General features: G+C 41.1%; 1 protein-coding gene across 2 annotated transcripts in view; it reads left to right on the forward strand.

Moving 5' to 3' along the window:
- The first annotated feature begins 17904 nt into the window (after positions 1–17904).
- Positions 17905–27545, forward strand: part of LOC139417914 (periostin-like) — a 70504-nt gene continuing 60863 nt past the window's right edge. The window contains exons 1-2 of one of the 2 annotated variants that reach the window (XM_071166904.1): positions 17905–18112; positions 21943–22044. In XM_071166904.1, the coding sequence (XP_071023005.1) occupies positions 17994–18112; positions 21943–22044 (221 nt within the window). In that variant the 5' untranslated portion in view covers positions 17905–17993. The remainder of the gene's footprint in view (positions 18113–21942; positions 22045–27545) is intronic. The other variant, XM_071166905.1, reaches the window with a different exon arrangement.

Genomic DNA, 27545 nt, shown 5'->3' on the forward strand with positions numbered 1-27545 from the left:
TAGATTGCAGTATAGTTTAAACATTCATTAGACAGTGTTAGATTAACAGGGGTTATCTTCTGCAGTCAATACCATGCATTTCCATTCGTTTCTACAGCATTCTACAACTGTGTGTGTGTTTGACACAAGTGAACATGAATCAGTCAAATGATGCTCTACTCTTTGAGAAGTATTGACCAAGAACTGTTAGATGAAGAGATGACAGATGGAAAATGTTTTGACTCTGTGAAGATGGTTGTGATTGTGTTACTCTGGTGTGCATTTCTCAGCACCAGTACATTTTACAAGACTCTCATCAGGAGAACAATCAAGGTGTTGGGTTGAAATCAAGGTGTTGGGTTGAAATCAGGGTGCTGGGTTGAAATCAAGGTGTTGGGTTGAATTCAAGGTGTTGGGTTGAAATCAGGGTGCTGGGTTGAAATCAAGGTGTTGGGTTGAAATCAAGGTGTTGGGTTGAAATCAAGGTGTTGGGTTGAATTCAAGGTGTTGGGTTGAAATCAGGGTGCTGGGTTGAAATCAGGGTGCTGGGTTGATATCAGGGTGTTGGGTTGAAATCAAGGTGTTGGGTTGAAATCAAGGTGTTGGGTTGAATTCAAGGTGTTGGGTTGAAATCAGGGTGCTGGGTTGAAATCAGGGTGCTGGGTTGATATCAGGGTGTTGGGTTGATATCAGGGTGTTGGGTTGAAATGGGGACCCTGTTCATTCTCATATCTTATTCAAACATGGAGTCATCAAAACTCCTTCTCTCTACTATCCAGCCCCATTGGAGGGTTGGATAGAAGCAATATAGCATACACAGTCTTAGAAACCACCTTCTGGAGAGCCTTGCTTTTGTGGGTGGAGCAGTGTCCATAACAGGCTGTGATACAGCCCGACAGGATGCTCTTGATTGTGCATCTGTAAAAGTTTGTCAGGGTTTTGGGTGACAAGCCACATTTTTTCAGCCGCCTGAGGTTGAAGAGGCTGCTGTCCCGTTACCGGGAGAGATATGACAACAACCAGTGAAAGTGCAGGGCGCCATATTCAAAAGAACAGAAATCTCATAATTAAAATTCTTATATCGTTTTCAAGGTAGTCTTGTTGTTAATCCCACCACAGGGTCCGATTTTAAATAGGATTTACGGGGAAAGCACCACAAGTGATTATGTTAGGTCACCAACAACTCACTAAAATACACAGCCAATTTTACCAGCCAGAGCGAGAGAGAGAGAAAAAACACAAATAGAGATAAAATGAATCACTAACCTTTGATAATCTTCATTAGATGACACTCATAGGACTTCATGTTACACAATACATGTATGTTTTGTTTGATAAAGTTCATATTTATATCAGAAAATCTGAGTTTACATTGGCGCATTACATTCACTAGCTCCAGAAACATCCAGTGATTTTGCATAGCCACATCATTCAACAGAAATACTCATCATAAATGTAGATGATAATATAAGTTATACACATGGAATTATAGATATACCTCTCCTTAATGCAACCGCTGTGTCAGATTTCAAAAAAACTTTATGGAAAAAGAAACCCATGCAATAATCTGAGACGGCGCTCAGAAGTAAAAATCACCACAGCAACGACGGCGTCAACATAAACAAGAAATTACATGATACATTTTCCTTTACCTTTGATGATCTTCATCAGAAAGCACTCCAGGAATTCCAGGTCCACAATAAATGTTTGTTTTGTTCGAAAATGTCCGTTATTTATGTCCAAATACCTTCTTTTGTTAGCGAGTTTGGTATACATATCCAAATGCTAATTCTGGTCAGCGTTACATCAGACAAAACTTCAAAAAGGTATATTACAGGTCGAAGAAACATTTCAAACTAAGTACAGAATCGATCATTAGGATGTTTTTAACATATAGCTTCAATACAGTTCCAACCGGAGTACTCCTTCTTGTCTTCATGAGCAATGTGGGTACCATGAGGAATAAAAAGTGATTAGAAAATGCTTGATAGACACCTGACTGATTCTGCTATCATTCACTCCCACAACATCATAGAAGTCTCATTATAATTTCTATTGATGGTTGACATCTAGTGGAACCCCTAGGCAGTGCAACATCATTCCACCGGGGCGGCAGGGTAGCCTAGTTGTTAGAGCGTTGGACTAGTAACCGGAAGGTTGCAAGTTCAAACCCCCGAGCTGACAAGGTACAAATCTGTCGTTCTGCCCCTGAACAGGCAGTTAACCCACTGTTCCTACGCAGACATTGAAAATAAGAATTTGTTCTTAAACTGACTTGCCTAGTGAAATAAAGGTTAAAATATATATAAATCTCAAGGGGATTTCTTTGGGGACCCTGGTGAATACATACAAAGCTCAGATTTCTCACTTCATGTCTTGATTTCAAATCAGGATTTTGCCTGGCATATGAGTTCTATTATACTCACAGGCATCATTCAAACAGTTTTAGAAACTGTAGAGTGTTTTCTATCCAATACTACTGATAATATGCATCTATTAGCAACTGAGGCTGAGGAGCAGTTGCTACTCAATACTGCCCCTCAGCCATAAAAAGTTAAGAACAAATTCTTATTTACAATGACGGCCTAGGAACAGTGAGTTAACTGTCTTATTACACCATGAATTGTTAATCATGAAGCATTTACCCCCACGCTTCCTCTTCCTAAAGAGGTTTTTTATCTCTGTCGGCGCGATGCATGGAGAAGCCGGGTGGCTGAACCGACTCCGACAACATAACCCGAGAGAGCCATGTTTCCGTGAAACAGAGAATGTTACAATCTCTGATGTCTCTCTGGAAGGCAACCCTTGCTCGATTTTCGTCTACCTTGTTGTCAAGAGACTGGACATTGGAGAGTAGTATATTCGGGAGCAGTGTGCACGTCTACGGAGTGTCGTGGAAATGTCCTGTTTTACCAAATCATGAGAGAGCAAACCACACACAAGTCAGAGTTATCATAAAGTCCATCTTTAATTATATGAGCTTCACCGTAGCCCTGTGACTCTCAGATCAATTCAGTGTCTATAAATGAATTCTCTGAGAGTCCTTACACATTGCAACTGTTGATCCTTTATAGCAAAGACACACATAGCCAGACAGCATTGGCTATAAATTATCGTTCAGTTTGGTCTCCTAAACTAAGTTTTTATCTCGTTCTTGGTACCACTTAGAACCAAAAACATTACCTCATCTAATGGCATATATCAAATACACTCCCTCCTGGACAAGCTTACAGAGAGACGTAACTGGCACACAGACATTGTGGAGCCACCTAACTGGTTCCCCATTAATCACACCATCCCCTCACATGGTTTAGGAATAGATTACAGACACATTCACAGATAAGACTAACCCGACCTCTCCGCTCTCTGGGCCCCAAGTAACTTTATCCACATAAGCATGCTTATGACAATTAATAAAACATCTTATTTATAAATGTTACCTAAAGGATTCTGATTCTGCCACGACAGGAGTGCACGTCTACAGACCAGATGGCCGCTCCATCAGCCCCTTCTGCGGCGCCGTTGTTTTGGGTCTCCGGCTGGGATCCGATCCGTTGTCCTGGGTGGTGGTCCAAACAGAGGATCCGCTTCAGGAAAGTCATATTCCTGGTCGTAATGTTGGTAAGTTGACATTGCTCTTATATCCAATAGTTCCTCCCGGCTGTATGTAATAAGACTTCAGATTTCCCGGGGTAACAATGTAAGAAATAGTAAATTAAAAAAACTAAATACTGCATAGTTTCCTATGGACTCGAAGCGAGGCGACCATCTCTCCAGCCTTTCTTTGATCGAGGATATGCCGGGCAAATAACAGGTGACATTTTGAATGAATATGTGTGTGTCACAGAAAATAAAAGAGAGGAAGGGAAGGGAGCTCTTTATAACACAAGAGCTTGGAATTTAATGAGTCGTGTAGTCTGCTATAAACAATAGGTGGGTAGTCTGCTATAAACAATAGGTGGGTAGTCTGCTATAAACAATAGGTGGGTAGTCTGCTGTAAACAATAGGTGGGTAGTCTGCTATAAACAGTAGCTGGGTAGTCTGCTGTAAACAATAGGTGGGTAGTCTGCTATAAACAATAGGTGGGTAGTCTGCTATAAACAATAGGTGGGTAGTCTGCTGTAAACAATAGGTGGGTAGTCTGCTGTAAACAATAGGTGGGTAGTCTGCTATAAACAATAGGTGGGTAGTCTGCTGTAAACAATAGGTGGGTAGTCTGCTATAAACAATAGGTGGGTAGTCTGCTGTAAACAATAGGTGGGTAGTCTGCTATAAACAATAGGTGGGTAGTCTGCTGTAAACAATAGGTGGGTAGTCTGCTGTAAACAATAGGTGGGTAGTCTGCTATAAACAATAGGTGGGTAGTCTGCTGTAAACAATAGGTGGGTAGTCTGCTGTAAACAATAGGTGGGTAGTCTGCTGTAAACAATAGGTGGGTAGTCTGCTATAAACAATAGGTGGGTAGTCTGCTATAAACAATAGGTGGGTAGTCTGCTGTAAACAATAGGTGGGTAGTCTGCTGTAAACAATAGGTGGGTAGTCTGCTATAAACAATAGGTGGGTAGTCTGCTGTAAACAATAGGTGGGTAGTCTGCTGTAAACAATAGGTGGGTAGTCTGCTATAAACAATAGGTGGGTAGTCTGCTGTAAACAATAGGTGGGTAGTCTGCTGTAAACAATAGGTGGGTAGTCTGCTATAAACAATAGGTGGGTAGTCTGCTGTAAACAATAGGTGGGTAGTCTGCTGTAAACAATAGGTGGGTAGTCTGCTATAAACAATAGGTGGGTAGTCTGCTGTAAACAATAGGTGGGTAGTCTGCTATAAACAATAGGTGGGTAGTCTGCTGTAAACAATAGGTGGGTAGTCTGCTATAAACAATAGGTGGTAGTCTGCTGTAAACAATAGGTGGGTAGTCTGCTATAAACAATAGGTGGGTAGTCTGCTGTAAACAATAGGTGGGTAGTCTGCTATAAACAATAGGTGGGTAGTCTGCTATAAACAATAGGTGGGTAGTCTGCTATAAACAATAGGTGTGTAGTCTGCTATAAACAATAGGTGTGTAGTCTGCTGTAAACAATAGGTGGGTAGTCTGCTATAAACAATAGGTGGTAGTCTGCTGTAAACAATAGGTGGTAGTCTGCTATAAACAATAGGTGGGTAGTCTGCTATAAACAATAGGTGGTAGTCTGCTGTAAACAATAGGTGGGTAGTCTGCTATAAACAATAGGTGGGTAGTCTGCTATAAACAATAGGTGGTAGTCTGCTATAAACAATAGGTGGTAGTCTGCTATAAACAATAGGTGGGTAGTCTGCTGTAAACAATAGGTGGTAGTCTGCTATAAACAATAGGTGGGTAGTCTGCTATAAACAATAGGTGGGTAGTCTGCTATAAACAATAGGTGGGTAGTCTGCTATAAACAATAGGTGGGTAGTCTGCTATAAACAATAGGTGAGTAGTCTGCTGTAAACAATAGGTGGGTAGTCTGCTATAAACAATAGGTGGGTAGTCTGCTATAAACAATAGGTGAGTAGTCTGCTATAAACAATAGGTGGGTAGTCTGCTGTAAACAATAGGTGGGTAGTCTGCTGTAAACAATAGGTGGGTAGTCTGCTGTAAACAATAGGTGGTAGTCTGATATAAACAATAGGTGGGTAGTCAGATATAAACAATATGTGGGTAGTCTGCTATAAACAATAGGTGGGTAGTCTGCTATAAACAATAGGTGGGTAGTCAGATATAAACAATAGGTGTGTAGTCTGCTGTAAACAATAGGTGGGTAGTCTGCTGTAAACAATAGGTGGTAGTCTGCTGTAAACAATAGGTGGGTAGTCAGATATAAACAATAGGTGGGTAGTCTGCTATAAACAATAGGTGGGTAGTCAGATATAAACAATAGGTGGGTAGTCAGATATAAACAATAGGTGGGTAGTCAGATATAAACAATAGGTGGGTAGTCAGATATAAACAGTAGGTTGGTAGTCTGCTATAAACAATAGGTGGGTAGTCTGCTATAAACAATAGGTGGGTAGTCTGCTGTAAACAATAGGTGGGTAGTCTGCTGTAAACAATAGGTGGTAGTCTGCTATAAACAATAGGTGTGTAGTCTGCTGTAAACAATAGGTGGGTAGTCTGCTGTAAACAATAGGTGGGTAGTCTGCTGTAAACAATAGGTGGTAGTCTGCTATAAACAATAGGTGGGTAGTCAGATATAAACAATAGGTGGGTAGTCTGCTATAAACAATAGGTGGGTAGTCAGATATAAACAATAGGTGGGTAGTCAGATATAAACAATAGGTGGGTAGTCAGATATAAACAATAGGTGGTTAGTCTGATATAAACAGTAGGTTGGTAGTCTGATATAAACAATAGGTGGTTAGTCTGATATAAACAGTAGGTTGGTAGTCTGATATAAACAATAGGTGGTTAGTCTGATATAAACAATAGGTTGGTAGTCTGATATAAACAATAGGTGGTTAGTCTGATATAAACAATAGGTTGGTAGTCTGCTATAAACAATAGGTGGTTAGTCTGATATAAACAGTAGGTTGGTAGTCTGATATAAACAATAGGTGGGTAGTCTGCTATAAACAATAGGTGGGTAGTCAGATATAAACAATAGGTGGGTAGTCAGATATAAACAATAGGTGGGTAGTCAGATATAAACAATAGGTGGTTAGTCTGATATAAACAGTAGGTTGGTAGTCTGATATAAACAATAGGTGGTTAGTCTGATATAAACAGTAGGTTGGTAGTCTGATATAAACAATAGGTGGTTAGTCTGATATAAACAATAGGTTGGTAGTCTGATATAAACAATAGGTGGTTAGTCTGATATAAACAATAGGTTGGTAGTCTGCTATAAACAATAGGTGGGTAGTCAGATATAAACAATAGGTGGGTAGTCAGATATAAACAATAGGTGGGTAGTCAGATATAAACAATAGGTGGGTAGTCAGATATAAACAATAGGTGGTTAGTCTGATATAAACAGTAGGTTGGTAGTCTGATATAAACAATAGGTGGTTAGTCTGATATAAACAATAGGTTGGTAGTCTGATATAAACAATAGGTGGTTAGTCTGATATAAACAATAGGTTGGTAGTCTGATATAAACAATAGGTGGTTAGTCTGATATAAACAATAGGTGGTTAGTCTGATATAAACAATAGGTGGTTAGTCTGATATAAACAATAGGTTGGTAGTCTGATATAAACAATAGGTGGTTAGTCTGATATAAACAATAGGTGGTTAGTCTGATATAAACAATAGGTGGTTAGTCTGATATAAACAGTAGGTGGTTAGTCTGATATAAACAGTAGGTGGTTAGTCTGATATAAACAGTAGGTTGGTAGTCTGATATAAACAGTAGGTTGGTAGTCTGATATAAACAGTAGGTGGTTAGTCTGATATAAACAGTAGGTTGGTAGTCTGATATAAACAGTAGGTTGGTAGTCTGATATAAACAGTAGGTGGTTAGTCTGATATAAACAGTAGGTTGGTAGTCTGATATAAACAATAGGTGGTTAGTCTGATATAAACAGTAGGTGGTTAGTCTGATATAAACAATAGGTGTGTAGTCTGATATAAACAGTAGGTTGGTAGTCTGATATAAACAATAGGTGGTTAGTCTGATATAAACAGTAGGTTGGTAGTCTGATATAAACAGTAGGTGGTTAGTCTGATATAAACAGTAGGTTGGTAGTCTGATATAAACAATAGGTGTGTAGTCTGATATAAACAGTAGGTTGGTAGTCTGATATAAACAATAGGTGGTTAGTCTGATATAAACAGTAGGTTGGTAGTCTGATATAAACAGTAGGTGGTTAGTCTGATATAAACAGTAGGTTGGTAGTCTGATATAAACAATAGGTGGTTAGTCTGATATAAACAGTAGGTGGTTAGTCTGATATAAACAGTAGGTTGGTAGTCTGATATAAACAGTAGGTTGGTAGTCTGATATAAACAGTAGGTGGTTAGTCTGATATAAACAGTAGGTTGGTAGTCTGATATAAACAGTAGGTTGGTAGTCTGATATAAACAGTAGGTGGTTAGTCTGATATAAACAGTAGGTTGGTAGTCTGATATAAACAATAGGTGGTTAGTCTGATATAAACAGTAGGTGGTTAGTCTGATATAAACAATAGGTGTGTAGTCTGATATAAACAATAGGTGGTTAGTCTGATATAAACAGTAGGTTGGTAGTCTGATATAAACAGTAGGTGGTTAGTCTGATATAAACAGTAGGTTGGTAGTCTGATATAAACAATAGGTGGTTAGTCTGATATAAACAGTAGGTTGGTAGTCTGATATAAACAATAGGTGGTTAGTCTGATATAAACAGTAGGTTGGTAGTCTGATATAAACAGTAGGTGGTTAGTCTGATATAAACAGTAGGTTGGTAGTCTGATATAAACAATAGGTGGTTAGTCTGATATAAACAGTAGGTTGGTAGTCTGATATAAACAATAGGTGGTTAGTCAGTAGGTTGGTAGTCTGATATAAACAATAGGTGGTTAGTCTGATATAAACAGTAGGTTGGTAGTCTGATATAAACAATAGGTGGTTAGTCTGATATAAACAGTAGGTTGGTAGTCTGATATAAACAGTAGGTTGGTAGTCTGATATAAACAGTAGGTGGTTAGTCTGATATAAACAGTAGGTTGGTAGTCTGATATAAACAGTAGGTTGGTAGTCTGATATAAACAGTAGGTTGGTAGTCTGATATAAACAGTAGGTTGGTAGTCTGATATAAACAGTAGGTTGGTAGTCTGATATAAACAGTAGGTTGGTAGTCTGATATAAACAGTAGGTTGGTAGTCTGATATAAACAGTAGGTTGGTAGTCTGATATAAACAGTAGGTTGGTAGTCTGATATAAACAGTAGGTTGGTAGTCTGATATAAACAGTAGGTTGGTAGTCTGATATAAACAGTAGGTTGGTAGTCTGATATAAACAGTAGGTTGGTAGTCTGATATAAACAGTAGGTTGGTAGTCTGATATAAACAGTAGGTTGGTAGTCTGATATAAACAGTAGGTTGGTAGTCTGATATAAACAATAGGTGGTTAGTCTGATATAAACAATAGGTTGGTAGTCTGATATAAACAATAGGTGGTTAGTCTGATATAAACAATAGGTGGTTAGTCTGATATAAACAATAGGTGGTTAGTCTGATATAAACAATAGGTGGTAGTCTGATATAAACAGTAGGTTGGTAGTCTGATATAAACAATAGGTGGTTAGTCTGATATAAACAATAGGTGGTAGTCTGATATAAACAGTAGGTTGGTAGTCTGATATAAACAATAGGTGGTTAGTCTGATATAAACAGTAGGTTGGTAGTCTGATATAAACAGTAGGTTGGTAGTCTGATATAAACAATAGGTGGTTAGTCTGATATAAACAGTAGGTTGGTAGTCTGATATAAACAGTAGGTGGTTAGTCTGATATAAACAGTAGGTTGGTAGTCTGATATAAACAGTAGGTGGGTAGTCTGATATAAACAGTAGGTTGGTAGTCTGATAAACAGTAAGTCTGATATAAACAGTAGGTTGGTAGTCTGATATAAACAGTAGGTGGGTAGTCTGATATAAACAATAGGTGGTTAGTCTGATATAAACAATAGGTGGTTAGTCTGATATAAACAGTAGGTGGGTAGTCTGTTATAAACAGTAGGTTGGTAGTCTGATATAAACAGTAGGTTGGTAGTCTGATATAAACAATAGGTTGGTAGTCTGATATAAACAGTAGGTTGGTAGTCTGATATAAACAGTAGGTTGGTAGTCTGATATAAACAGTAGGTGGTTAGTCTGATATAAACAGTAGGTTGGTAGTCTGATATAAACAGTAGGTTGGTAGTCTGATATAAACAGTAGGTTGGTAGTCTGATATAAACAGTAGGTTGGTAGTCTGATATAAACAGTAGGTTGGTAGTCTGATATAAACAGTAGGTTGGTAGTCTGATATAAACAGTAGGTTGGTAGTCTGATATAAACAGTAGGTTGGTAGTCTGATATAAACAGTAGGTTGGTAGTCTGATATAAACAGTAGGTTGGTAGTCTGATATAAACAGTAGGTTGGTAGTCTGATATAAACAGTAGGTTGGTAGTCTGATATAAACAGTAGGTTGGTAGTCTGATATAAACAGTAGGTTGGTAGTCTGATATAAACAGTAGGTTGGTAGTCTGATATAAACAATAGGTGGTTAGTCTGATATAAACAATAGGTTGGTAGTCTGATATAAACAATAGGTGGTTAGTCTGATATAAACAATAGGTGGTTAGTCTGATATAAACAATAGGTGGTTAGTCTGATATAAACAATAGGTGGTAGTCTGATATAAACAGTAGGTTGGTAGTCTGATATAAACAATAGGTGGTTAGTCTGATATAAACAATAGGTGGTAGTCTGATATAAACAGTAGGTTGGTAGTCTGATATAAACAATAGGTGGTTAGTCTGATATAAACAGTAGGTTGGTAGTCTGATATAAACAGTAGGTTGGTAGTCTGATATAAACAATAGGTGGTTAGTCTGATATAAACAGTAGGTTGGTAGTCTGATATAAACAGTAGGTGGGTAGTCTGATATAAACAGTAGGTTGGTAGTCTGATATAAACAGTAGGTTGGTAGTCTGATATAAACAGTAGGTGGGTAGTCTGATATAAACAATAGGTGGTTAGTCTGATATAAACAATAGGTGGTTAGTCTGATATAAACAGTAGGTGGGTAGTCTGATATAAACAGTAGGTTGGTAGTCTGATATAAACAGTAGGTTGGTAGTCTGATATAAACAGTAGGTTGGTAGTCTGATATAAACAGTAGGTTGGTAGTCTGATATAAACAGTAGGTTGGTAGTCTGATATAAACAGTAGGTTGGTAGTCTGATATAAACAGTAGGTTGGTAGTCTGATATAAACAGTAGGTTGGTAGTCTGATATAAACAGTAGGTTGGTAGTCTGATATAAACAGTAGGTTGGTAGTCTGATATAAACAGTAGGTTGGTAGTCTGATATAAACAGTAGGTTGGTAGTCTGATATAAACAGTAGGTTGGTAGTCTGATATAAACAGTAGGTTGGTAGTCTGATATAAACAGTAGGTTGGTAGTCTGATATAAACAGTAGGTTGGTAGTCTGATATAAACAGTAGGTTGGTAGTCTGATATAAACAGTAGGTTGGTAGTCTGATATAAACAATAGGTGGTTAGTCTGATATAAACAGTAGGTGGGTAGTCTGATATAAACAGTAGGTTGGTAGTCTGATATAAACAATAGGTGGTTAGTCTGATATAAACAGTAGGTTGGTAGTCTGATATAAACAATAGGTTGGTAGTCTGATATAAACAATAGGTGGTTAGTCTGATATAAACAGTAGGTTGGTAGTCTGATATAAACAATAGGTGGTTAGTCTGATATAAACAGTAGGTTGGTAGTCTGATATAAACAATAGGTTGGTAGTCTGATATAAACAGTAGGTTGGTAGTCTGATATAAACAGTAGGTTGGTAGTCTGATATAAACAATAGGTTGGTAGTCTGATATAAACAGTAGGTTGGTAGTCTGATATAAACAGTAGGTTGGTAGTCTGATATAAACAGTAGGTTGGTAGTCTGATATAAACAGTAGGTTGGTAGTCTGATATAAACAGTAGGTTGGTAGTCTGATATAAACAGTAGGTTGGTAGTCTGATATAAACAGTAGGTTGGTAGTCTGATATAAACAGTAGGTTGTTAGTCTGATATAAACAATAGGTGGTTAGTCTGATATAAACAGTAGGTTGGTAGTCTGATATAAACAATAGGTGGTTAGTCTGATATAAACAGTAGGATGGTAGTCTGATATAAACAATAGGTTGGTAGTCTGATATAAACAATAGGTGGTTAGTCTGATATAAACAGTAGGTTGGTAGTCTGATATAAACAATAGGTGGTTAGTCTGATATAAACAGTAGGTTGGTAGTCTGATATAAACAATAGGTTGGTAGTCTGATATAAACAGTAGGTTGGTAGTCTGATATAAACAGTAGGTTGGTAGTCTGATATAAACAATAGGTTGGTAGTCTGATATAAACAGTAGGTTGGTAGTCTGATATAAACAGTAGGTTGGTAGTCTGATATAAACAGTAGGTTGGTAGTCTGATATAAACAGTAGGTTGGTAGTCTGATATAAACAGTAGGTTGGTAGTCTGATATAAACAGTAGGTTGGTAGTCTGATATAAACAGTAGGTTGGTAGTCTGATATAAACAGTAGGTTGTTAGTCTGATATAAACAATAGGTGGTTAGTCTGATATAAACAGTAGGTTGGTAGTCTGATATAAACAGTAGGTGGGTAGTCTGATATAAACAGTAGGTTGGTAGTCTGATATAAACAGTAGGTTGGTAGTCTGATATAAACAGTAGGTTGGTAGTCTGATATAAACAATAGGTGGTTAGTCTGATATAAACAGTAGGTGGTTAGTCTGATATAAACAGTAGGTTGGTAGTCTGATATAAACAATAGGTGGTTAGTCTGATATAAACAGTAGGTTGGTAGTCTGATATAAACAGTAGGTGGTTAGTCTGATATAAACAGTAGGTGGTTAGTCTGATATAAACAGTAGGTGGTTAGTCTGATATAAACAGTAGGTTGGTAGTCTGATATAAACAATAGGTGGTTAGTCTGATATAAACAGTAGGTTGGTAGTCTGATATAAACAATAGGTGGTTAGTCTGATATAAACAGTAGGTTGGTAGTCTGATATAAACAGTAGGTGGTTAGTCTGATATAAACAGTAGGTTGGTAGTCTGATATAAACAATAGGTGGTTAGTCTGATATAAACAGTAGGTTGGTAGTCTGATATAAACAGTAGGTGGTTAGTCTGATATAAACAGTAGGTGGTTAGTCTGATATAAACAGTAGGTGGTTAGTCTGATATAAACAGTAGGTTGGTAGTCTGATATAAACAATAGGTGGTTAGTCTGATATAAACAGTAGGTTGGTAGTCTGATATAAACAATAGGTGGTTAGTCTGATATAAACAGTAGGTTGGTAGTCTGATATAAACAATAGGTGGTTAGTCTGATATAAACAGTAGGTTGGTAGTCTGATATAAACAATAGGTGGTTAGTCTGATATAAACAGTAGGTGGTTAGTCTGATATAAACAGTAGGTTGGTAGTCTGATATAAACAGTAGGTTGGTAGTCAGATATAAACAGTAGGTTGGTAGTCAGATATAAACAGTAGGTTGGTAGTCAGATATAAACAGTAGGTTGGTAGTCTGATATAAACAGTAGGTTGGTAGTCGGATATAAACAGTAGGTTGGTAGTCAGATATAAACAGTAGGTTGGTAGTCTCTGGTCTCTGGTCTCAGTGAAAAAAGGAACTTTCAATGTAAACTGCATTTACCTGAGTTTACCTGAGTTTACCTGAGTTTACCTGAGTTTACCTGAGTTGACTTTCCACTGGTTTTATTCTAATGGAGTTGATAGTGACAACCATCCCCATCCACCCTCTATACTTGTAGTGGCTTCCTTTCCTCTTGACCATAGCCGCTGCCCAAGCCTGAGGCGGGGTTGTTTGGTACCATACAGTCCACACTCAGGGTTTCCAAACGGCCAAACATTCAATGACATCCAGGGACATGGTGCAACAAAAATGTTTATTCTTCTAATATCTAACAAATAAATGATTCTCCAATCAACCTAATGCATAGAATACTTGATATGGAAAATACATATTATGACCTGTCTGTATGTCTGTATGTCTGTATGTCTGTATGGTCAAAAAACTATACCGCTCCCGCATCTAGCAAGGACTCCCTCCCCCGAAGGCCCAACTTCCTGCCTTTATACTAACACACTTACCACAATACAATGAACAGGCAAGAGGGGGGGCCAAAAACTGAGTTACACTAACAACAAATGAATATATCTCAATCAGGTAAATATACATCATAAAGGTACCTAATATTTCATCATGTACATTAATATTTAATATATTTACACAAATATACATGGAGCTCCATATGTTCAGTCTTTTATACAAATATGTCCAAATCGGCTCTAACACTACTAATTAAGATGCTAGTTGACACATAGCTTGACCTAGGAACTGTGAAATAGGTTTGAAACATAGCCCTCCCTTTCCTCTGTTTTACACAACTGTTCACGGATAGTTCCACAATGCAAATATTTACTAAGAAAATATTAGTTTAGTGTTTTCTTTCAGATGAGAAACACATAGGGCTTTTGTCAAGTTTGTCCTCCCTCCTCTGTCCTCTGTCCTCCCTCCTCTGTCCTCTGTCCTCCCTCCTCCGTCTTGCATCCTCGACTCCTTCCTCATCTCTCCTCCATCCTCCGTTCTCCCTCCTGCCTCCTTTTGTCATGCTGACATGAATTGACCAGGTCAATAAATTCTTAAAAAGAAATCACACATTTTAACCTTAAACATATTACACAATGCCATTTTGAGAATAATTACCCCTGAGACAACCAACCCCTGAGACAACCAACCCCTGAGACAACCAACCCCTGAGACAACCAACCCCTGAGACAACCAACCCCTGAGACAAAGAACCCCTGAGACAACCAACCCCTGAGACAACCAACCCCTGAGACAACCAACCCCTGAGACAACCAACCCCTGAGACAACCAACCCCTGAGACAACCAACCCCTGAGACAAAGAACCCCTGAGACAACCAACCCCTGAGACAACCAACCCCTGAGACAAAGAACCCCTGAGACAAAGAACCCCTGAGACAACCAACCCCTGAGACAACCAACCCCTGAGACAAAGAACCCTGGTCTCCCCTAATATTAAAAGGCAGGACCACCAACTACTGGAGTACTCGCAGTATTCAGCATAATGGAAGACCCTAACTCTGTGTACTGACATGACTCTACCACTAGAGGGAGACCTCCTCACTGTATTCAGCATAATGGAAGACCCTAACTCCATGTACTGGCATGACTTTACCACTAGAGGGAGTTCCTGGTTACTGGTTACTTTTCACTTTCTATCCTTTGCTTTCTTCCTCCCCTTCCCTATAGAAATTGTTTGAGAGGGAAAAAAAGAAAAAAAAGACAGAGAGAAGAGAGAAAGAAAGAGAGAGATCCTGGAGTGTTTCCATCTGGATGTGGCCTGATAGAGAAAGGAAGGAGAAGGAGGACAAGAAATATACAGAAGACAGATGAAGGAGAACATGAAGAGAGTTTAGAGGGAAGACAAGGAGAGAAGAAGGAGAGATGAAGGAGAAAGGGAAGAGAGTTTAGAGAGGGAAGACAAGGAGAGAAGGAGAGATGAAGGAGAAAGGGAAGCATGGGGAAGAGAGAGTATTATCTCTGGAGCCAGGTGGGAGAGTGGAGGAGAGGGGGAGAGAGGAGAAGGGGAGAGAGGGGAGAGGAAGAGAGAGAGGAAAGAAGAGGAGAGGAGGAGAGGAGAAGGAGAGGAGGAGGAGAGGAGAGAGAGGAGGAGGAGAGGAGAAGAGGGGAAGAGGAGGAAAGAGAGGAGGAGGAGTGGAGGAGAGGAGAGAGAAAGAGGAGGAGGGGAGGAGAGGAAGAAAGGTGGAGAGTGGAGGAGAGGAGAGGAGAGGAGGGGAGGGGAGGGGGAGAGGAGAGGAGGGGAGAGGAGGAAAGGGGGAGAGTGGAGGGGAGGGGAGGGGAGGGCAGGGGAGGGGAGGGGGAGAGTGTAGGAGAGGAGAGGAGAGGAGAGGAGGAAAGGGGGAGTGAGGAGAGGAGAGGAGAGGAGGAAAGGGGGAGAGTGGAGGAGAGGAGAGGAGAGGAGGAAAGGGGAGGGGAGGGGAGGGGAGGGGGAGAGTGGAGAGAATTGGGGATACAGGAGAAGAAAGCTAGAAGGCTTGTCTGAGGGGTTGGAGGTTGGAGTTGGGAGGAAATACAAAAATACTGTGAGGGTGTGACTATCTGACTGTTAAGTTAGACAAAGCGTTTGAGTTGCCGCAGGCTGTGTGTGTGCAGGCCGTGTGTGTGCAGGTGTTTGGCTGCAGCCAAATTATTTGACTACCCTCAGAGCAGGTACTCAGGTGTGGACGCAGCCCGACTGCTCTAGCTCTAGAATAGAACGGCTGGAGGTCCCAGAGGAGAGGTTGGAATGGCTGGAGGTCCCAGAGGAGAGGTTGGAATGGCTGGAGGTCCCTGAGGAGAGGTTGGCGGTCCCTGAGGAGAGGTTGGAGGTCCCTGAGGAGAGGTTTGGAATGGCTGGAGGTCCCTGAGGAGAGGTTGGCGGTCCCTGAGGAGAGGTTGGAGGTCCCTGAGGAGAGGTTTGGAATGGCTGGAGGCCCCTGAGGAGAGGTTGGGGGTCCCTGAGGAGAGGTTGGGGGTCCCTGAGGAGAGGTTGGGGTTCCTGAGGAGAGGTTGGGGGTCCCTGAGGAGAGGTTGGGGTTCCTGAGGAGAGGTTGGGGGTCCCTGAGGAGAGGTTTGGAATGGCTGGAGGTCCCTGAGGAGAGGTTGGGGGTCCCTGAGGAGAGGTTGGGGTTCCTGAGGAAAGGTTGGGGGTCCCTGAGGAGAGGTTAGAGGTCCCTGAGGAGAGGTTTGAAAACCCCTGACTTAGAGAGACAAAGATGGATGTCTTGTCATTCTGTGTTCACTGCAGTCTGTCCTGAGAGAGCGGAAGAAAGGGAGGGGGAGGTGGAAGAGAGAATGTGAGAGGAAGGAAAAGGGAGCAGAGAGGGAGAGAAAAGAGGCGAGGTGGATAGAAGGAAAGGCAGGTATAGATGGTAGGTAGGAGACTGTCAGACTGTCAGAGTCATGATAACTCATGGTGTTATCTCACAAGTCTTGAAGACCACTTCAGCTTCCCTTCTGGTCTATATGGTCAGATACAGAAAGAAAAATACATTGTATTTTGTCTCTAACTTTTATTTTGTATTTTTGCTGCTGGTCTTGTCATGCAAGGCTCCTTTAAAAAATACATTTTGGTCTCAATGGGACTCACTGCCAAAATAAAGATACAAAAAATAAATGATCCATCTGAAACAGACAGCTTCACTTCTGGTACAGTAACTATACTGTTAGTGAAAGGCTTGGAGACACTGGGATGACAGGCTGAGACAGCTATGAACAGAAAGAATAATCGGTCTTACCGTCGTAGTCATTACGTACGCCTCTCAGATATGTACAGTAGGCGGGAGTCCCAAATGGCATCCGGACTCATTGAGCTCTGGTCAAAAGTAGGGGGTGGGAAGGGTGAGTAGAGGGAGAGGTATAGGGAGAGAGATGTAGAGGGAGGGAGAGAGAGGTAGAGAAAGGGAGAGAGAGGGAGAGGTAGAGGGAGGGAGAGGGAGGGAGAGAGAGAGAGAGACTCTCATATCTACTGAGTGAAATTCCACAGTGATCCATCACAGCAGCAATATGTGTGACCTGTTGCCACAAGAAAAGGGCAACCAGTGAAGAACAAACACCATTGTAAATACAACCCATATTTATGCTTATTTATTTTCCCTTGTGTACTTTAACCATTTGTACATTGTTACAACACTATATATAAATATATATATAATATGACATTTGTAATGTATTTATTGTTTTGAAACTTCTGTATGTATAATGTTTACTGTTAATTTTTATTGTTTATTTCACTTTTGTATATTATCTACCTCACTTGCTAAGGCAATGTTAACACATGTTTCCCATGCCAATAAAGCCTTTGAATTGAATTGAATTGAATTGATTTGAATTGAGAGAGAGAGAGAGAGAGAGAGAGAGAGAGAGAGAGAGAGAGAGAGAGAGAGAGAGAGAGAGAGAGACAGAGAGAGAGACAGAGAGAGAGAGGTGAGATTGAGAGAGAGAGAGAGAGAGAGAGAGAGAGAGGTGAGATTGAGAGAGACAGAGAGAGAGAGAGAGAGAGGGAGAGAGAGTTGAGATTGAGAGAGTTAAATAAGGAGGGGGGTGGTGTAAAGAGAGTACTGGTATAAAACCTCCCACTCCTGTGAGCGCTCCCATTTCTCCTGTGCATTTTGGAGAGGAGTGAGTGTGTGTGACCTACTCTGGAGAGAAACAGACAGAGACGACCCGAGGATGAAGCTAGTGTTTGTGGCTGTGTTAGCGCTCTGTACGCTCAGCTCTGTGGATAGAGTGGATTCTTCAGCCTACGACAAGATAGTGACACACAGTCGTATCCGGGCCAGACTCCAGGGGTAAGGAGCATGATGGGGACAGGGTGGGAGACACAGAGAGATGGAGAGAGATGGAGGACATGGGGTTAAACGGAACAGGGGGGTATGGGGATAGAAAGAGATGGGGGCAGTGGGACAGAGAGAAAGAGCGATAGGGGACAGGGAGAGATGGAGAGAGAGAGAGAGAGAGAGAGAGAGAGCGATAGGGGACAGGGAGAGATGGAGAGATGGAGAGAGAGAGCAATAGGGGACAGGAGAGATGGAGAGATAGAGCGATAGGGGATAGGGAGAGATGGAGAGAGAGAGCGATAGGGGGCAGGGAGAGATGGAGAGATGGAGAGAGAGAGAGAGAGAGTGATAGGGGACAGGGAGAGATGGAGAGATGGAGAGAGAGAGCGATAGGGGACAGGGAGAGATGGAGAGAGAGAGAGTGATAGGGGACAGGGAGAGATGGAGAGATGGAGAGAGAGAGAGAGCGATAGGGGACAGGGAGATAGAGAGAGAGAGAGAGAGAGAGAGAGAGAGAGCAATAGGGGACAGGGAGAGATGGAGAGATGGAGAGAGAGAGAGAGAGCGATAGGGGACAGGGAGAGATGGAGAGAGAGAGCGATAGGGGACAGGGAGAGATGGAGAGAGAAGGAAAGATTAAGAGTGAGACAGTGGAGTGAGGACATAGAGGGACACAGACAGAGAGAAAGAAAGGTGATCTAGATAATTGATTAATTGGGAAGTGTTGCATTGGAATAACGGAGTAATTCACCTGTTGTGGTACACGTCATAGTCTGTCCCATAACTGAACGAGATGTTCAGTGACATTATTTTGTGTTACTTAACCTAACGGAAAGGAAAGGGTTTCGTCATTTATATACTGTAGCACCTAGCTACATTAATTCATACAGCCTCTGTAATTATAGAAAACAATCTAGAGATGAAGGGCTGCACTTTTTAAGAAATTTTTTTTTTAACAGGCAAGTCAGTTAAGAACAAATTCTTATTTTCAATGACAGCCTAGGAACAGTGAGTTAACTGCCTGTTCAGGGGTAGAACGACAGACCTTGTCAGCTCTGGGTTTTGAACTTGCAACCTTCTGGTTACTAGTCCAACGCTCTAACCACTAGGCTACCCTGCCGCCCCGCTCTTCAATTTTTAACGAAAAAGATGATTTCCGATTGAGCCGACTTACCGTGAACGCAGTGCCCACTAAAGAGGGATACTTTATATATCCTAAGAGTATACTTTATATATACTAAGAGTATACTTTATAAATACTAAGAGCATACTTTATATATACTAATAATATACTTTATATATACTAAGAGTACACTTTATATAAACTATTCGTATACTTTATATATACTAAGAGTATACTTTATATATACTAAGAGTATACTTTATATATACTAAGAGCATACTTTAAATATATACAAAGAATACACGTTATATATATTAAGAGTATACTTTATAAATACTAAGAGTATACTTTATATATACTAAGAGTATACTTTATAAATACTAAGAGCATACTTTATAAATACTACGAGTATACTTTATATATACTAAGAGTATACTTTGTATATACTAAGAATATACTTTATATATACTAAGAGTACACTTTATATATACTAAGAATATACTTTACATATACTATTCGTATACTTTATAAATACTAAGAATATACTTTATATATACTAAGAGCATACTTTATATATACAAAGAATATACTTTATATATACTAAGTGTATATATTATATATACTAAGAGTATACTTTATATATACTAAGAGTATACTTCATATATACTAAGAATATACTTTATATATACTTAGAATATACTTTATACTAAGAATATACTTTATATATACTAAGAGTTTACTTTATAAATACTAAGAATTTACTTTATATATACTAAGAGTTTACTTTATATATACTAAGAATATACTTTATATATACTAAGAATATACTTTATATATACTAAGAATATACGTTTCTATACTCCATACATTCTAATAAAAAACAGATGGTTAGTAGTCATGTTGAAGCTCTTGGAAGGGATATGTGTCTACAGATGATTTAACAAAGTTAAGTGCATCATTTGAAATCATTAATTTATATTGTGGTGCATATTAAACAGAGTATAATTCCATGAACCCCAAACTGTTTTAAAGAGGCATCGAATGAAACATTGATTTAGAGCCGTGCAGGAAAATTAAATACGGTTCCCCATCGTCATTCATAGTTGTTGAATGACGTGGAAATGGGGAGGAAAATGTTTGCAATGAATGCTAATTAATATATTCACCCTATTCCCTCCTCCCACCTCTTCCCCTACTCCCTGATCACACCTCTTCCCCTACTCCCTGATCACACCTCTTCCCCTCCTCCCTCCTCCCACCTCTTCCCCTACTCCCTCCTCCCACCTCTTCCCCTACTCCCTCCTCCCACCTCTTCCCCTACTCCCTCCTCCCACCTCTTCCCCTACTCCCTGATCACACCTCTTCCCCTACTCCCTGATCACACCTCTTCCCCTCCTCCCTCCTCCCACCTCTTCCCCTACTCCCTCCTCCCACCTCTTCCCCTACTCCCTCCTCCCACCTCTTCCCCTACTCCCTCCTCCCACCTCTTCCCCTACTCCCTGATCACACATCTTCCCCTACTCCCTCCTCCCACCTCTTCCCCTACTCCCTACTCACACCTCTTCCCCTCCTTCCTCCTCCCTCCTCCCACCTCTTCCCCTACTCGCTACTCACACCTCTCCCCCTCCTCCCTCCTCCCTACTCCCTACTCACACCTCTTCCCCCTACTCCCTCCTCCCTCCTCTTCCCCTCCTCCCACCTCTTCCCCTGCTCCCACCTCTTCCCCTCCTCCCTACTCCCTGCTCCCACCTCTTCCCCTCCTCCCTACTCCCTGCTCCCACCTCCCATCTCCTCCCAACTCTTTTCCTCCTCCCACCTCTTCCCCTCCTCACACCTCTTCCCCTGCTCCCTCCTCCCACCTCTTCCCATACTCCCTCCTCCCACCTCCTCCCCTCCCACCTCTTCCCCTCCTCCCACTTCTTCCCCTCCTTCCACCTCTTCCCCTCCTCCCACCTCTTCCCCTACTCCCCCTCCCACTTCTTCCCCTCCTCCCACCTCTTCCCCTGCTCCCTCCTCCCACCTCTTCCCCTCCTCCCACCTCTTCCCCTACTCCCTCCTCCCACCTCTTTCCCTCCTCCCACCTCTTCCCCTCCTCCCTGCTCCCACCTCTTCCCCTCCTCCCTCCTCCCACCTCCCACCTCCTCCCTCCTCCCACGTCTTCCCTACTCCCTCCTCCCACCTCTTCCCCTCCTTCCTCCTCCCACCCCCCCCTCCTCCCACCTCTTCCCCTCCTCCCACCTCTTCCCCTGCTCCCTCATCCCACCTCTTCCCCTCCTCCCTCCTCCCACCTCTTCACCTACTCCCTCCTCCCACCTCTTCCCCTCCTCCCACCTATTCCCCTACTCCCTCCTCCCACCTCCCAACTCTTCCCCTTCTCCCACCTCTTCCCCTCCTCCCTCCTCCCACCTCTTCCCCTCCTCCCACGTCTTCCCCTACTCCCTCCTCCCACCGCTTCACCTCCTCCCACCTCTTCCCCTACTCCCACCTCTTCCCCTCCTCCCACCTCTTCCCCTCCTCCCACCTCTTCCCCTGCTCCCTCCTTCCACCTCTTCCCCTGCTCCCACCTCTTCCCCTCCTCCCTCCTCCCACCTCTTCCCCTCCTCCCACCTCTTCCCCTCCTCCCTCCTCAAACCTCTTCCCCTACTCCCTACTCCCTTCACCATTTCTCTCCTTTGCCTCCTTCCGGACCCCCCCCCCCCCCCCCGTCCCTCTCCCCCAGACCCAATGTGTGTGCCATGCAGCAGGTGATGGGGACCAAGAAGAGGAAGTACTTCAGCACATGTAGGACCTGGTATAAAGGCTCTATCTGTGGGAAGAAGACGTAAGTTACACACACACACACACACACACACACACACACACACACACACACACACACACACACACACACACACACACACACACACACACACACACACACACACACACACACACACACACAGAGAGAGAGAACCCCAGAACCCTTTCTAGTTCCTTTTTGGGTTCCATGTAGAACCCTCTGAGGACAGGATTCGATTTGGAACCAAATAAGGTTCTTCAAAAGTTTATTCTATGAGGACAACCGAAGAACACATTTAGGTTCTTGATTGCACCTTTTAGCAAAGAGTTTATAGATGATTTTATCTTTATTTTACTAGGAAAGTCAGTTAAGAACAAAATGTTATTGACGCCTAGGAACAGTGGGTTAACTGCCTTGTTCAGGAGCAGCACAACAGATTTGTACCTTGGGGAGTTGAACTTGCAACCTTCCGGTTACTAGTCCACCGCTCTAACCACTAGGCTACTCTGCCGCCCTACTATGACAAAACAACCAACCAACAACCCTCCTAGCTTTGGAGGGCTAGCAGCTGTAGGTACACACGCCTCTAGGAAGAGGGAACGCAACACCCTGCTACATCTCAACTGCCTGTGGTGTGAAAGAGGGATTGGACTGTAGGTGAAGGAACCTATCTCTTCCTAATTAAAGGGACCTATCTCTTCCTAATTAAAGGGACCTATCTCTTCCTAATTAAAGGGACCTATCTCTTCCTTATTAAAGGAACCTATCTCTTCCTAATTAAAGGAACCTATCTCTTCCTAATTAAAGGAACGTATCTCTTCCTATTTAAATTAACCTATCTCTTCCTAATTAAAGGAACCTATCTCTTCCTAATTAAAGGAACCTATCTCTTCCTTATTAAAGGGGTGGCGGGGTATCCTAGTGGTTAGAGCATTGGACTAGTAACCTACAATGGTTGCAAGTTCAAATCCCTGAACTGACAAGTTACAAATCTGTCTTTCTTCCCCTGAACGGGCAGTTAACCCACTGTTCCAAGGCCGTCATTGAAAATAAGAATTTGTTCTTAACTGACTTGCCGAGTTAAATAAAAAGGAACCTGTCTCTTTCTAATTAAAGGACATTTCGTTTAATTGCTAAATTGTAATTATTTCTCCACTACGACCTATTTATTGCCTTACCTCCCTAATATTACTATATTTGCACTCACTGTATACAGATTTTTCTATTGTGTTATTGACTGTATGTTTGTTTATGTGTAACTCTGTGTTGTTGTCTGTGTCACACTGCTTTGCTTTATCTTGGCCAGGTCACAGTTGTGAATGAGAACTTGTTCTCAACTAGCATACCTGGTTAAATAAAGGGTTAGGGTTATATATATAAATACCTGGTTAAATAAAGGGTTAGAGTTATATATATAAATACCTGGTTAAATAAAGGGTTATATATATAAATACCTGGTTAAATAAAGGGTTATATATATAAATACCTGGTTAAATAAAGGGTTATATATATAAATACCTGGTTAAATAAAGGTTTATATATATAAATACCTGGTTAAATAAAGGGTTAGGGTTATATATATAAATACCTGGTTAAATAAAGGGTTAGGGTTATATATATAAATACCTGGTTAAATAAAGGGTTATATATATAAATACCTGGTTAAATAAAGGGTTATATATATAAATACCTGGTTAAATAAAGGGTTAGGGTTATATATATAAATAGCTGGTTAAATAAAGGGTTATATATATAAATACCTGGTTAAATAAAGGGTTATATATATAAATACCTGGTTAAATAAAGGGTTATATACATAAATACCTGGTTAAATAAAGGGTTAGGGTTATATTTATAAATACCTGGTTAAATAAAGGGTTATATATATAAATACCTGGTTAAATAAAGGGTTATATATATAAATACCTGGTTAAATAAAGGGTTATATATATAAATACCTGGTTAAATAAAGGGTTATATATATAAATACCTGGTTAAATAAAGGGTTAGAGTTATATATATAAATACCTGGTTAAATAAAGAGTTATATATATAAATACCTGGTTAAATAAAGGGTTATATATATAAATACCTGGTTAAATAAAGGGTTATATATATAAATACCTGGTTAAATAAAGGGTTATATATATAAATACCTGGTTAAATAAAGGGTTAGGGTTATATATATAAATACCTGGTTAAATAAAGGGTTATATTTATAAATACCTGGTTAAATAAAGGGTCATATATATAAATACCTGGTTAAATAAAGGGTTAGGGTTATATATATAAATACCTGGTTAAATAAAGGTTTATATATATAAATACCTGGTTAAATAAAGGGTTATATATATAAATACCTGGTTAAATAAAGGGTTATATATATAAATACCTGGTTAAATAAAGGGTTAGGGTTATATATATAAATACCTGGTTAAATAAAGGGTTAGGGTTAGAATCATAAAACACGGGACGAGATGTTAAAAACTGTCCATTGTGCCAATAGATGGAATGCACTCGCATGAGATTTGCCGTGATGTTGACAGAGTGGCATAGGAGGTTTATTTCTTAGACTGGGTTAAGATGTCAATTTTGGGACACATCCTCAGTAGTGTGCCTTCGAATCAGTGGGTGTTTCGGCCTTTAATCACTAAACACTCTCATCAAAGGTGGCCAGCTAAAGGGTGATCAAGCCTTAGCTTGTGTCCCATGCCCAATTAAGATGTCCCACGGGACTATGCAAGGCAGGGGCGTCCTCTTCCCTGAGCCAGTCCTACAGCTGACCGCATACCTCATATGCCCTCCTCAAGTTGGAGGGATCTGAATTGGGTTCTCAGGTGGGGGTGGGGGGTCATGAAGTTATAGCCCAGCAAGGGTCCTTCCGTTTGATCCAGATCCACTGGCTGCTTCTTTCAGCTGCTTGAGAAACTGCTCTGACGGTCTGCCGCAGAGCCTGTCCATGGATTCCAAGTTCTTTCAGCAACCTGATGGTGGAAGAAGCCACGAATCCTCTGCATCCCACTTCAACTGGCCAGACTTTTGCATTCCAGCCACGCTGAGTTGCGTCTGCTGCCAACTCTGTGTAACGCAGTTTCTTACGCTCGTAGACCTCTTCAACAGAGTTTTCCCACGGGACTGTGAGCTCTATGATGTACACAGCCTTTCGTGAAGGGGACCAGAGTACCATGTCTGGCCTAAGGTTGGTAGAAGCAATCTCAGGTGGAAAAATTATTGGCTGGCCAATATCGACAAGCATCTTCCAGTCCCGGGCCACGGCTAGGTGTCCAGTTTCTGGCTTTGTAGGAGGATACTTGGGCCTTTTCTGTCCCTCCCGGATGAATGTTGTTGTTTTGACGGGATTGCTTGTTTTTGGAGGTAATGAATTGGTTGCACTCCTCTTGGTCTCAAGTGCTGCAGCCAGGCTCTTGAGGACCTGATTGTGCCTCCAGGTGTAGCGGCCTTGTGAGAGGCTGGTCTTGCAACCTGTCATTATATGCCTGAGAGTCGCTGGAGCTGGGCAGAGGGGGCAGGTCGAGTCCTCGCCATACCATTGATGTAGCCGCCTGGTGCATGCTGCAGTGGTGGTCAGTGTAGTTATGTCATCCATGTATTCTTGGATTGGTGGGAGACGGAGCCCTTCCTTAGTTCTCTCACCGCCGACCACCCATCTCGATGCCCTGATGATGACTTCCATGGCCATAGTGAAGGCCAGAGGAGAAATTGTACAGCCTGCCATTATGCCTACTTCCAAGCGCTGCCATGTTGTTGTGAAGTCAGGTGTTGTGAAACACAATTGCAGGTCTTGGAAATAGGCCTTTACCAGTGTAGTGATGGGTTCTGGTACGTGGAAAAAGTTGAAGGATTCCCAGAGGAGTTCATGGGGAACTGAGCCAAAGGCATTGGCCAGGTCGAGGAAGATGACATAGAGGTCTCTCTTGTCCTTCTTAGCTGTTTGGATCTGGTGCCAAATCATACTAGTATGTTCCAGGCAACCAGAGAAACCAGGAATGCCTGCTTTCTGTACAGATGTATCAATGTACTTGTTCCTTTCCAGATAAGTGGACAGCCTCTGTGCTATTATACTGAAAAAGATCTTCCCTTCGACGTTGAGAAGGGAGATTGGTCGGAATTGACTGATGTCTGTCGCATCCTTCTCTTTCGGGATTAGCACACCACCAGCCCTTCGCCATGCCTTTGGTATTATTTCCTTCTGCCACACTATCCTCATGAGCCTCCAAAGAAAGCGTAGAACATCCGGGGCGTTCTTGTAGAGCTTGTATGGTACTCCATTAGGCCCAGGAGCCGAGGCCGCTCTTGCTCTTCGGACAACGTTCTCTACTTCCCTCCATTTTGGAGGGTCAGTGTCCAGATTGAATTCTGGTGGTTGAATAGGTGGGATGTCATGTGGGATGATTATCTGCTCATGCCTTTTCATGTCCTGGTGGACCTTTTCCAGATGTTCTTCCAGTTCAGGCTTTGGAGTTTTTAGGATTCCGCACTTTTCCTTTGCGAAGAGATCTTTGACAAACTTAAAGGGGTTTTTATAGAACTGTGTTCTTGAGTGTTCCTTCTTCCTACGAAGTTTCCTTAAGTTTTCCGCTCTTCGCAAGGTTGCCAGCCGACATTTAATGTCTGCTTGGAGTAGCATGAGACCTTCTCTCTCTGCATCAGAGGCCTTCTTCCACTGCTTCCCCAGCTGCCTTCTCTTTCTGACAAGTATCTCGATCTCCTGCTGCCTCCTAGATTTGGCTGGCGCGGGTGGTGTCTTGCCACTTCTCCTTTCGTTTACTCCAAAGCGCTCTTCTCCGTAGTGGTAGATAATGTCTCCCATCCTTTCAAGCTTTTTCTCTGCTGTTCCTACCTGTTGTTCCAAGATTTTTGTCAGGTCGTTGTTGATTGTTTCCCATATATATATATAAATACCTGGTTAAATAAAGGGTTAGGGTTATATATATAAATACCTGGTTAAATAAAGGTTTATATATATAAATACCTGGTTAAATAAAGGGTTAGGGTTATATATATAAATACCTGGTTAAATAAAGGGTTATATATATAAATACCTGGTTAAATAAAGGGTTATATATATAAATACCTGGTTAGATAAAGGGTTATATATATAAATACCTGGTTAAATAAAGGGTTATATATATAAATACCTGGTTAAATAAAGGGTTATATATATAAATACCTGGTTAAATAAAGGGTTATATATATAAATACCTGGTTAAATAAAGGGTTATATATATAAATACCTGGTTAAATAAAGGGTTAGGGTTATATATATAAATACCTGGTTAAATAAAGGGTTATATATATAAATACCTGGTTAGATAAAGGGTTAGGGTTATATATATAAATACCTGGTTAGATAAAGGGTTATATACAGTGCCTTGCGAAAGTATTCGGCCCCCTTGAACTTTGCGACCTTTTGCCACATTTCAGGCTTCAAACATAAAGATATGAAACTGTATTTTTTTGTGAAGAATCAACAACAAGTGGGACACAATCATGAAGTGGAACGACATTTATTGGATATTTCA

This window comes from Oncorhynchus clarkii, chromosome 10 (genome assembly GCF_045791955.1).
Source record: "Oncorhynchus clarkii lewisi isolate Uvic-CL-2024 chromosome 10, UVic_Ocla_1.0, whole genome shotgun sequence".
NCBI classification, from domain to species: Eukaryota; Metazoa; Chordata; class Actinopteri; order Salmoniformes; family Salmonidae; genus Oncorhynchus; species Oncorhynchus clarkii.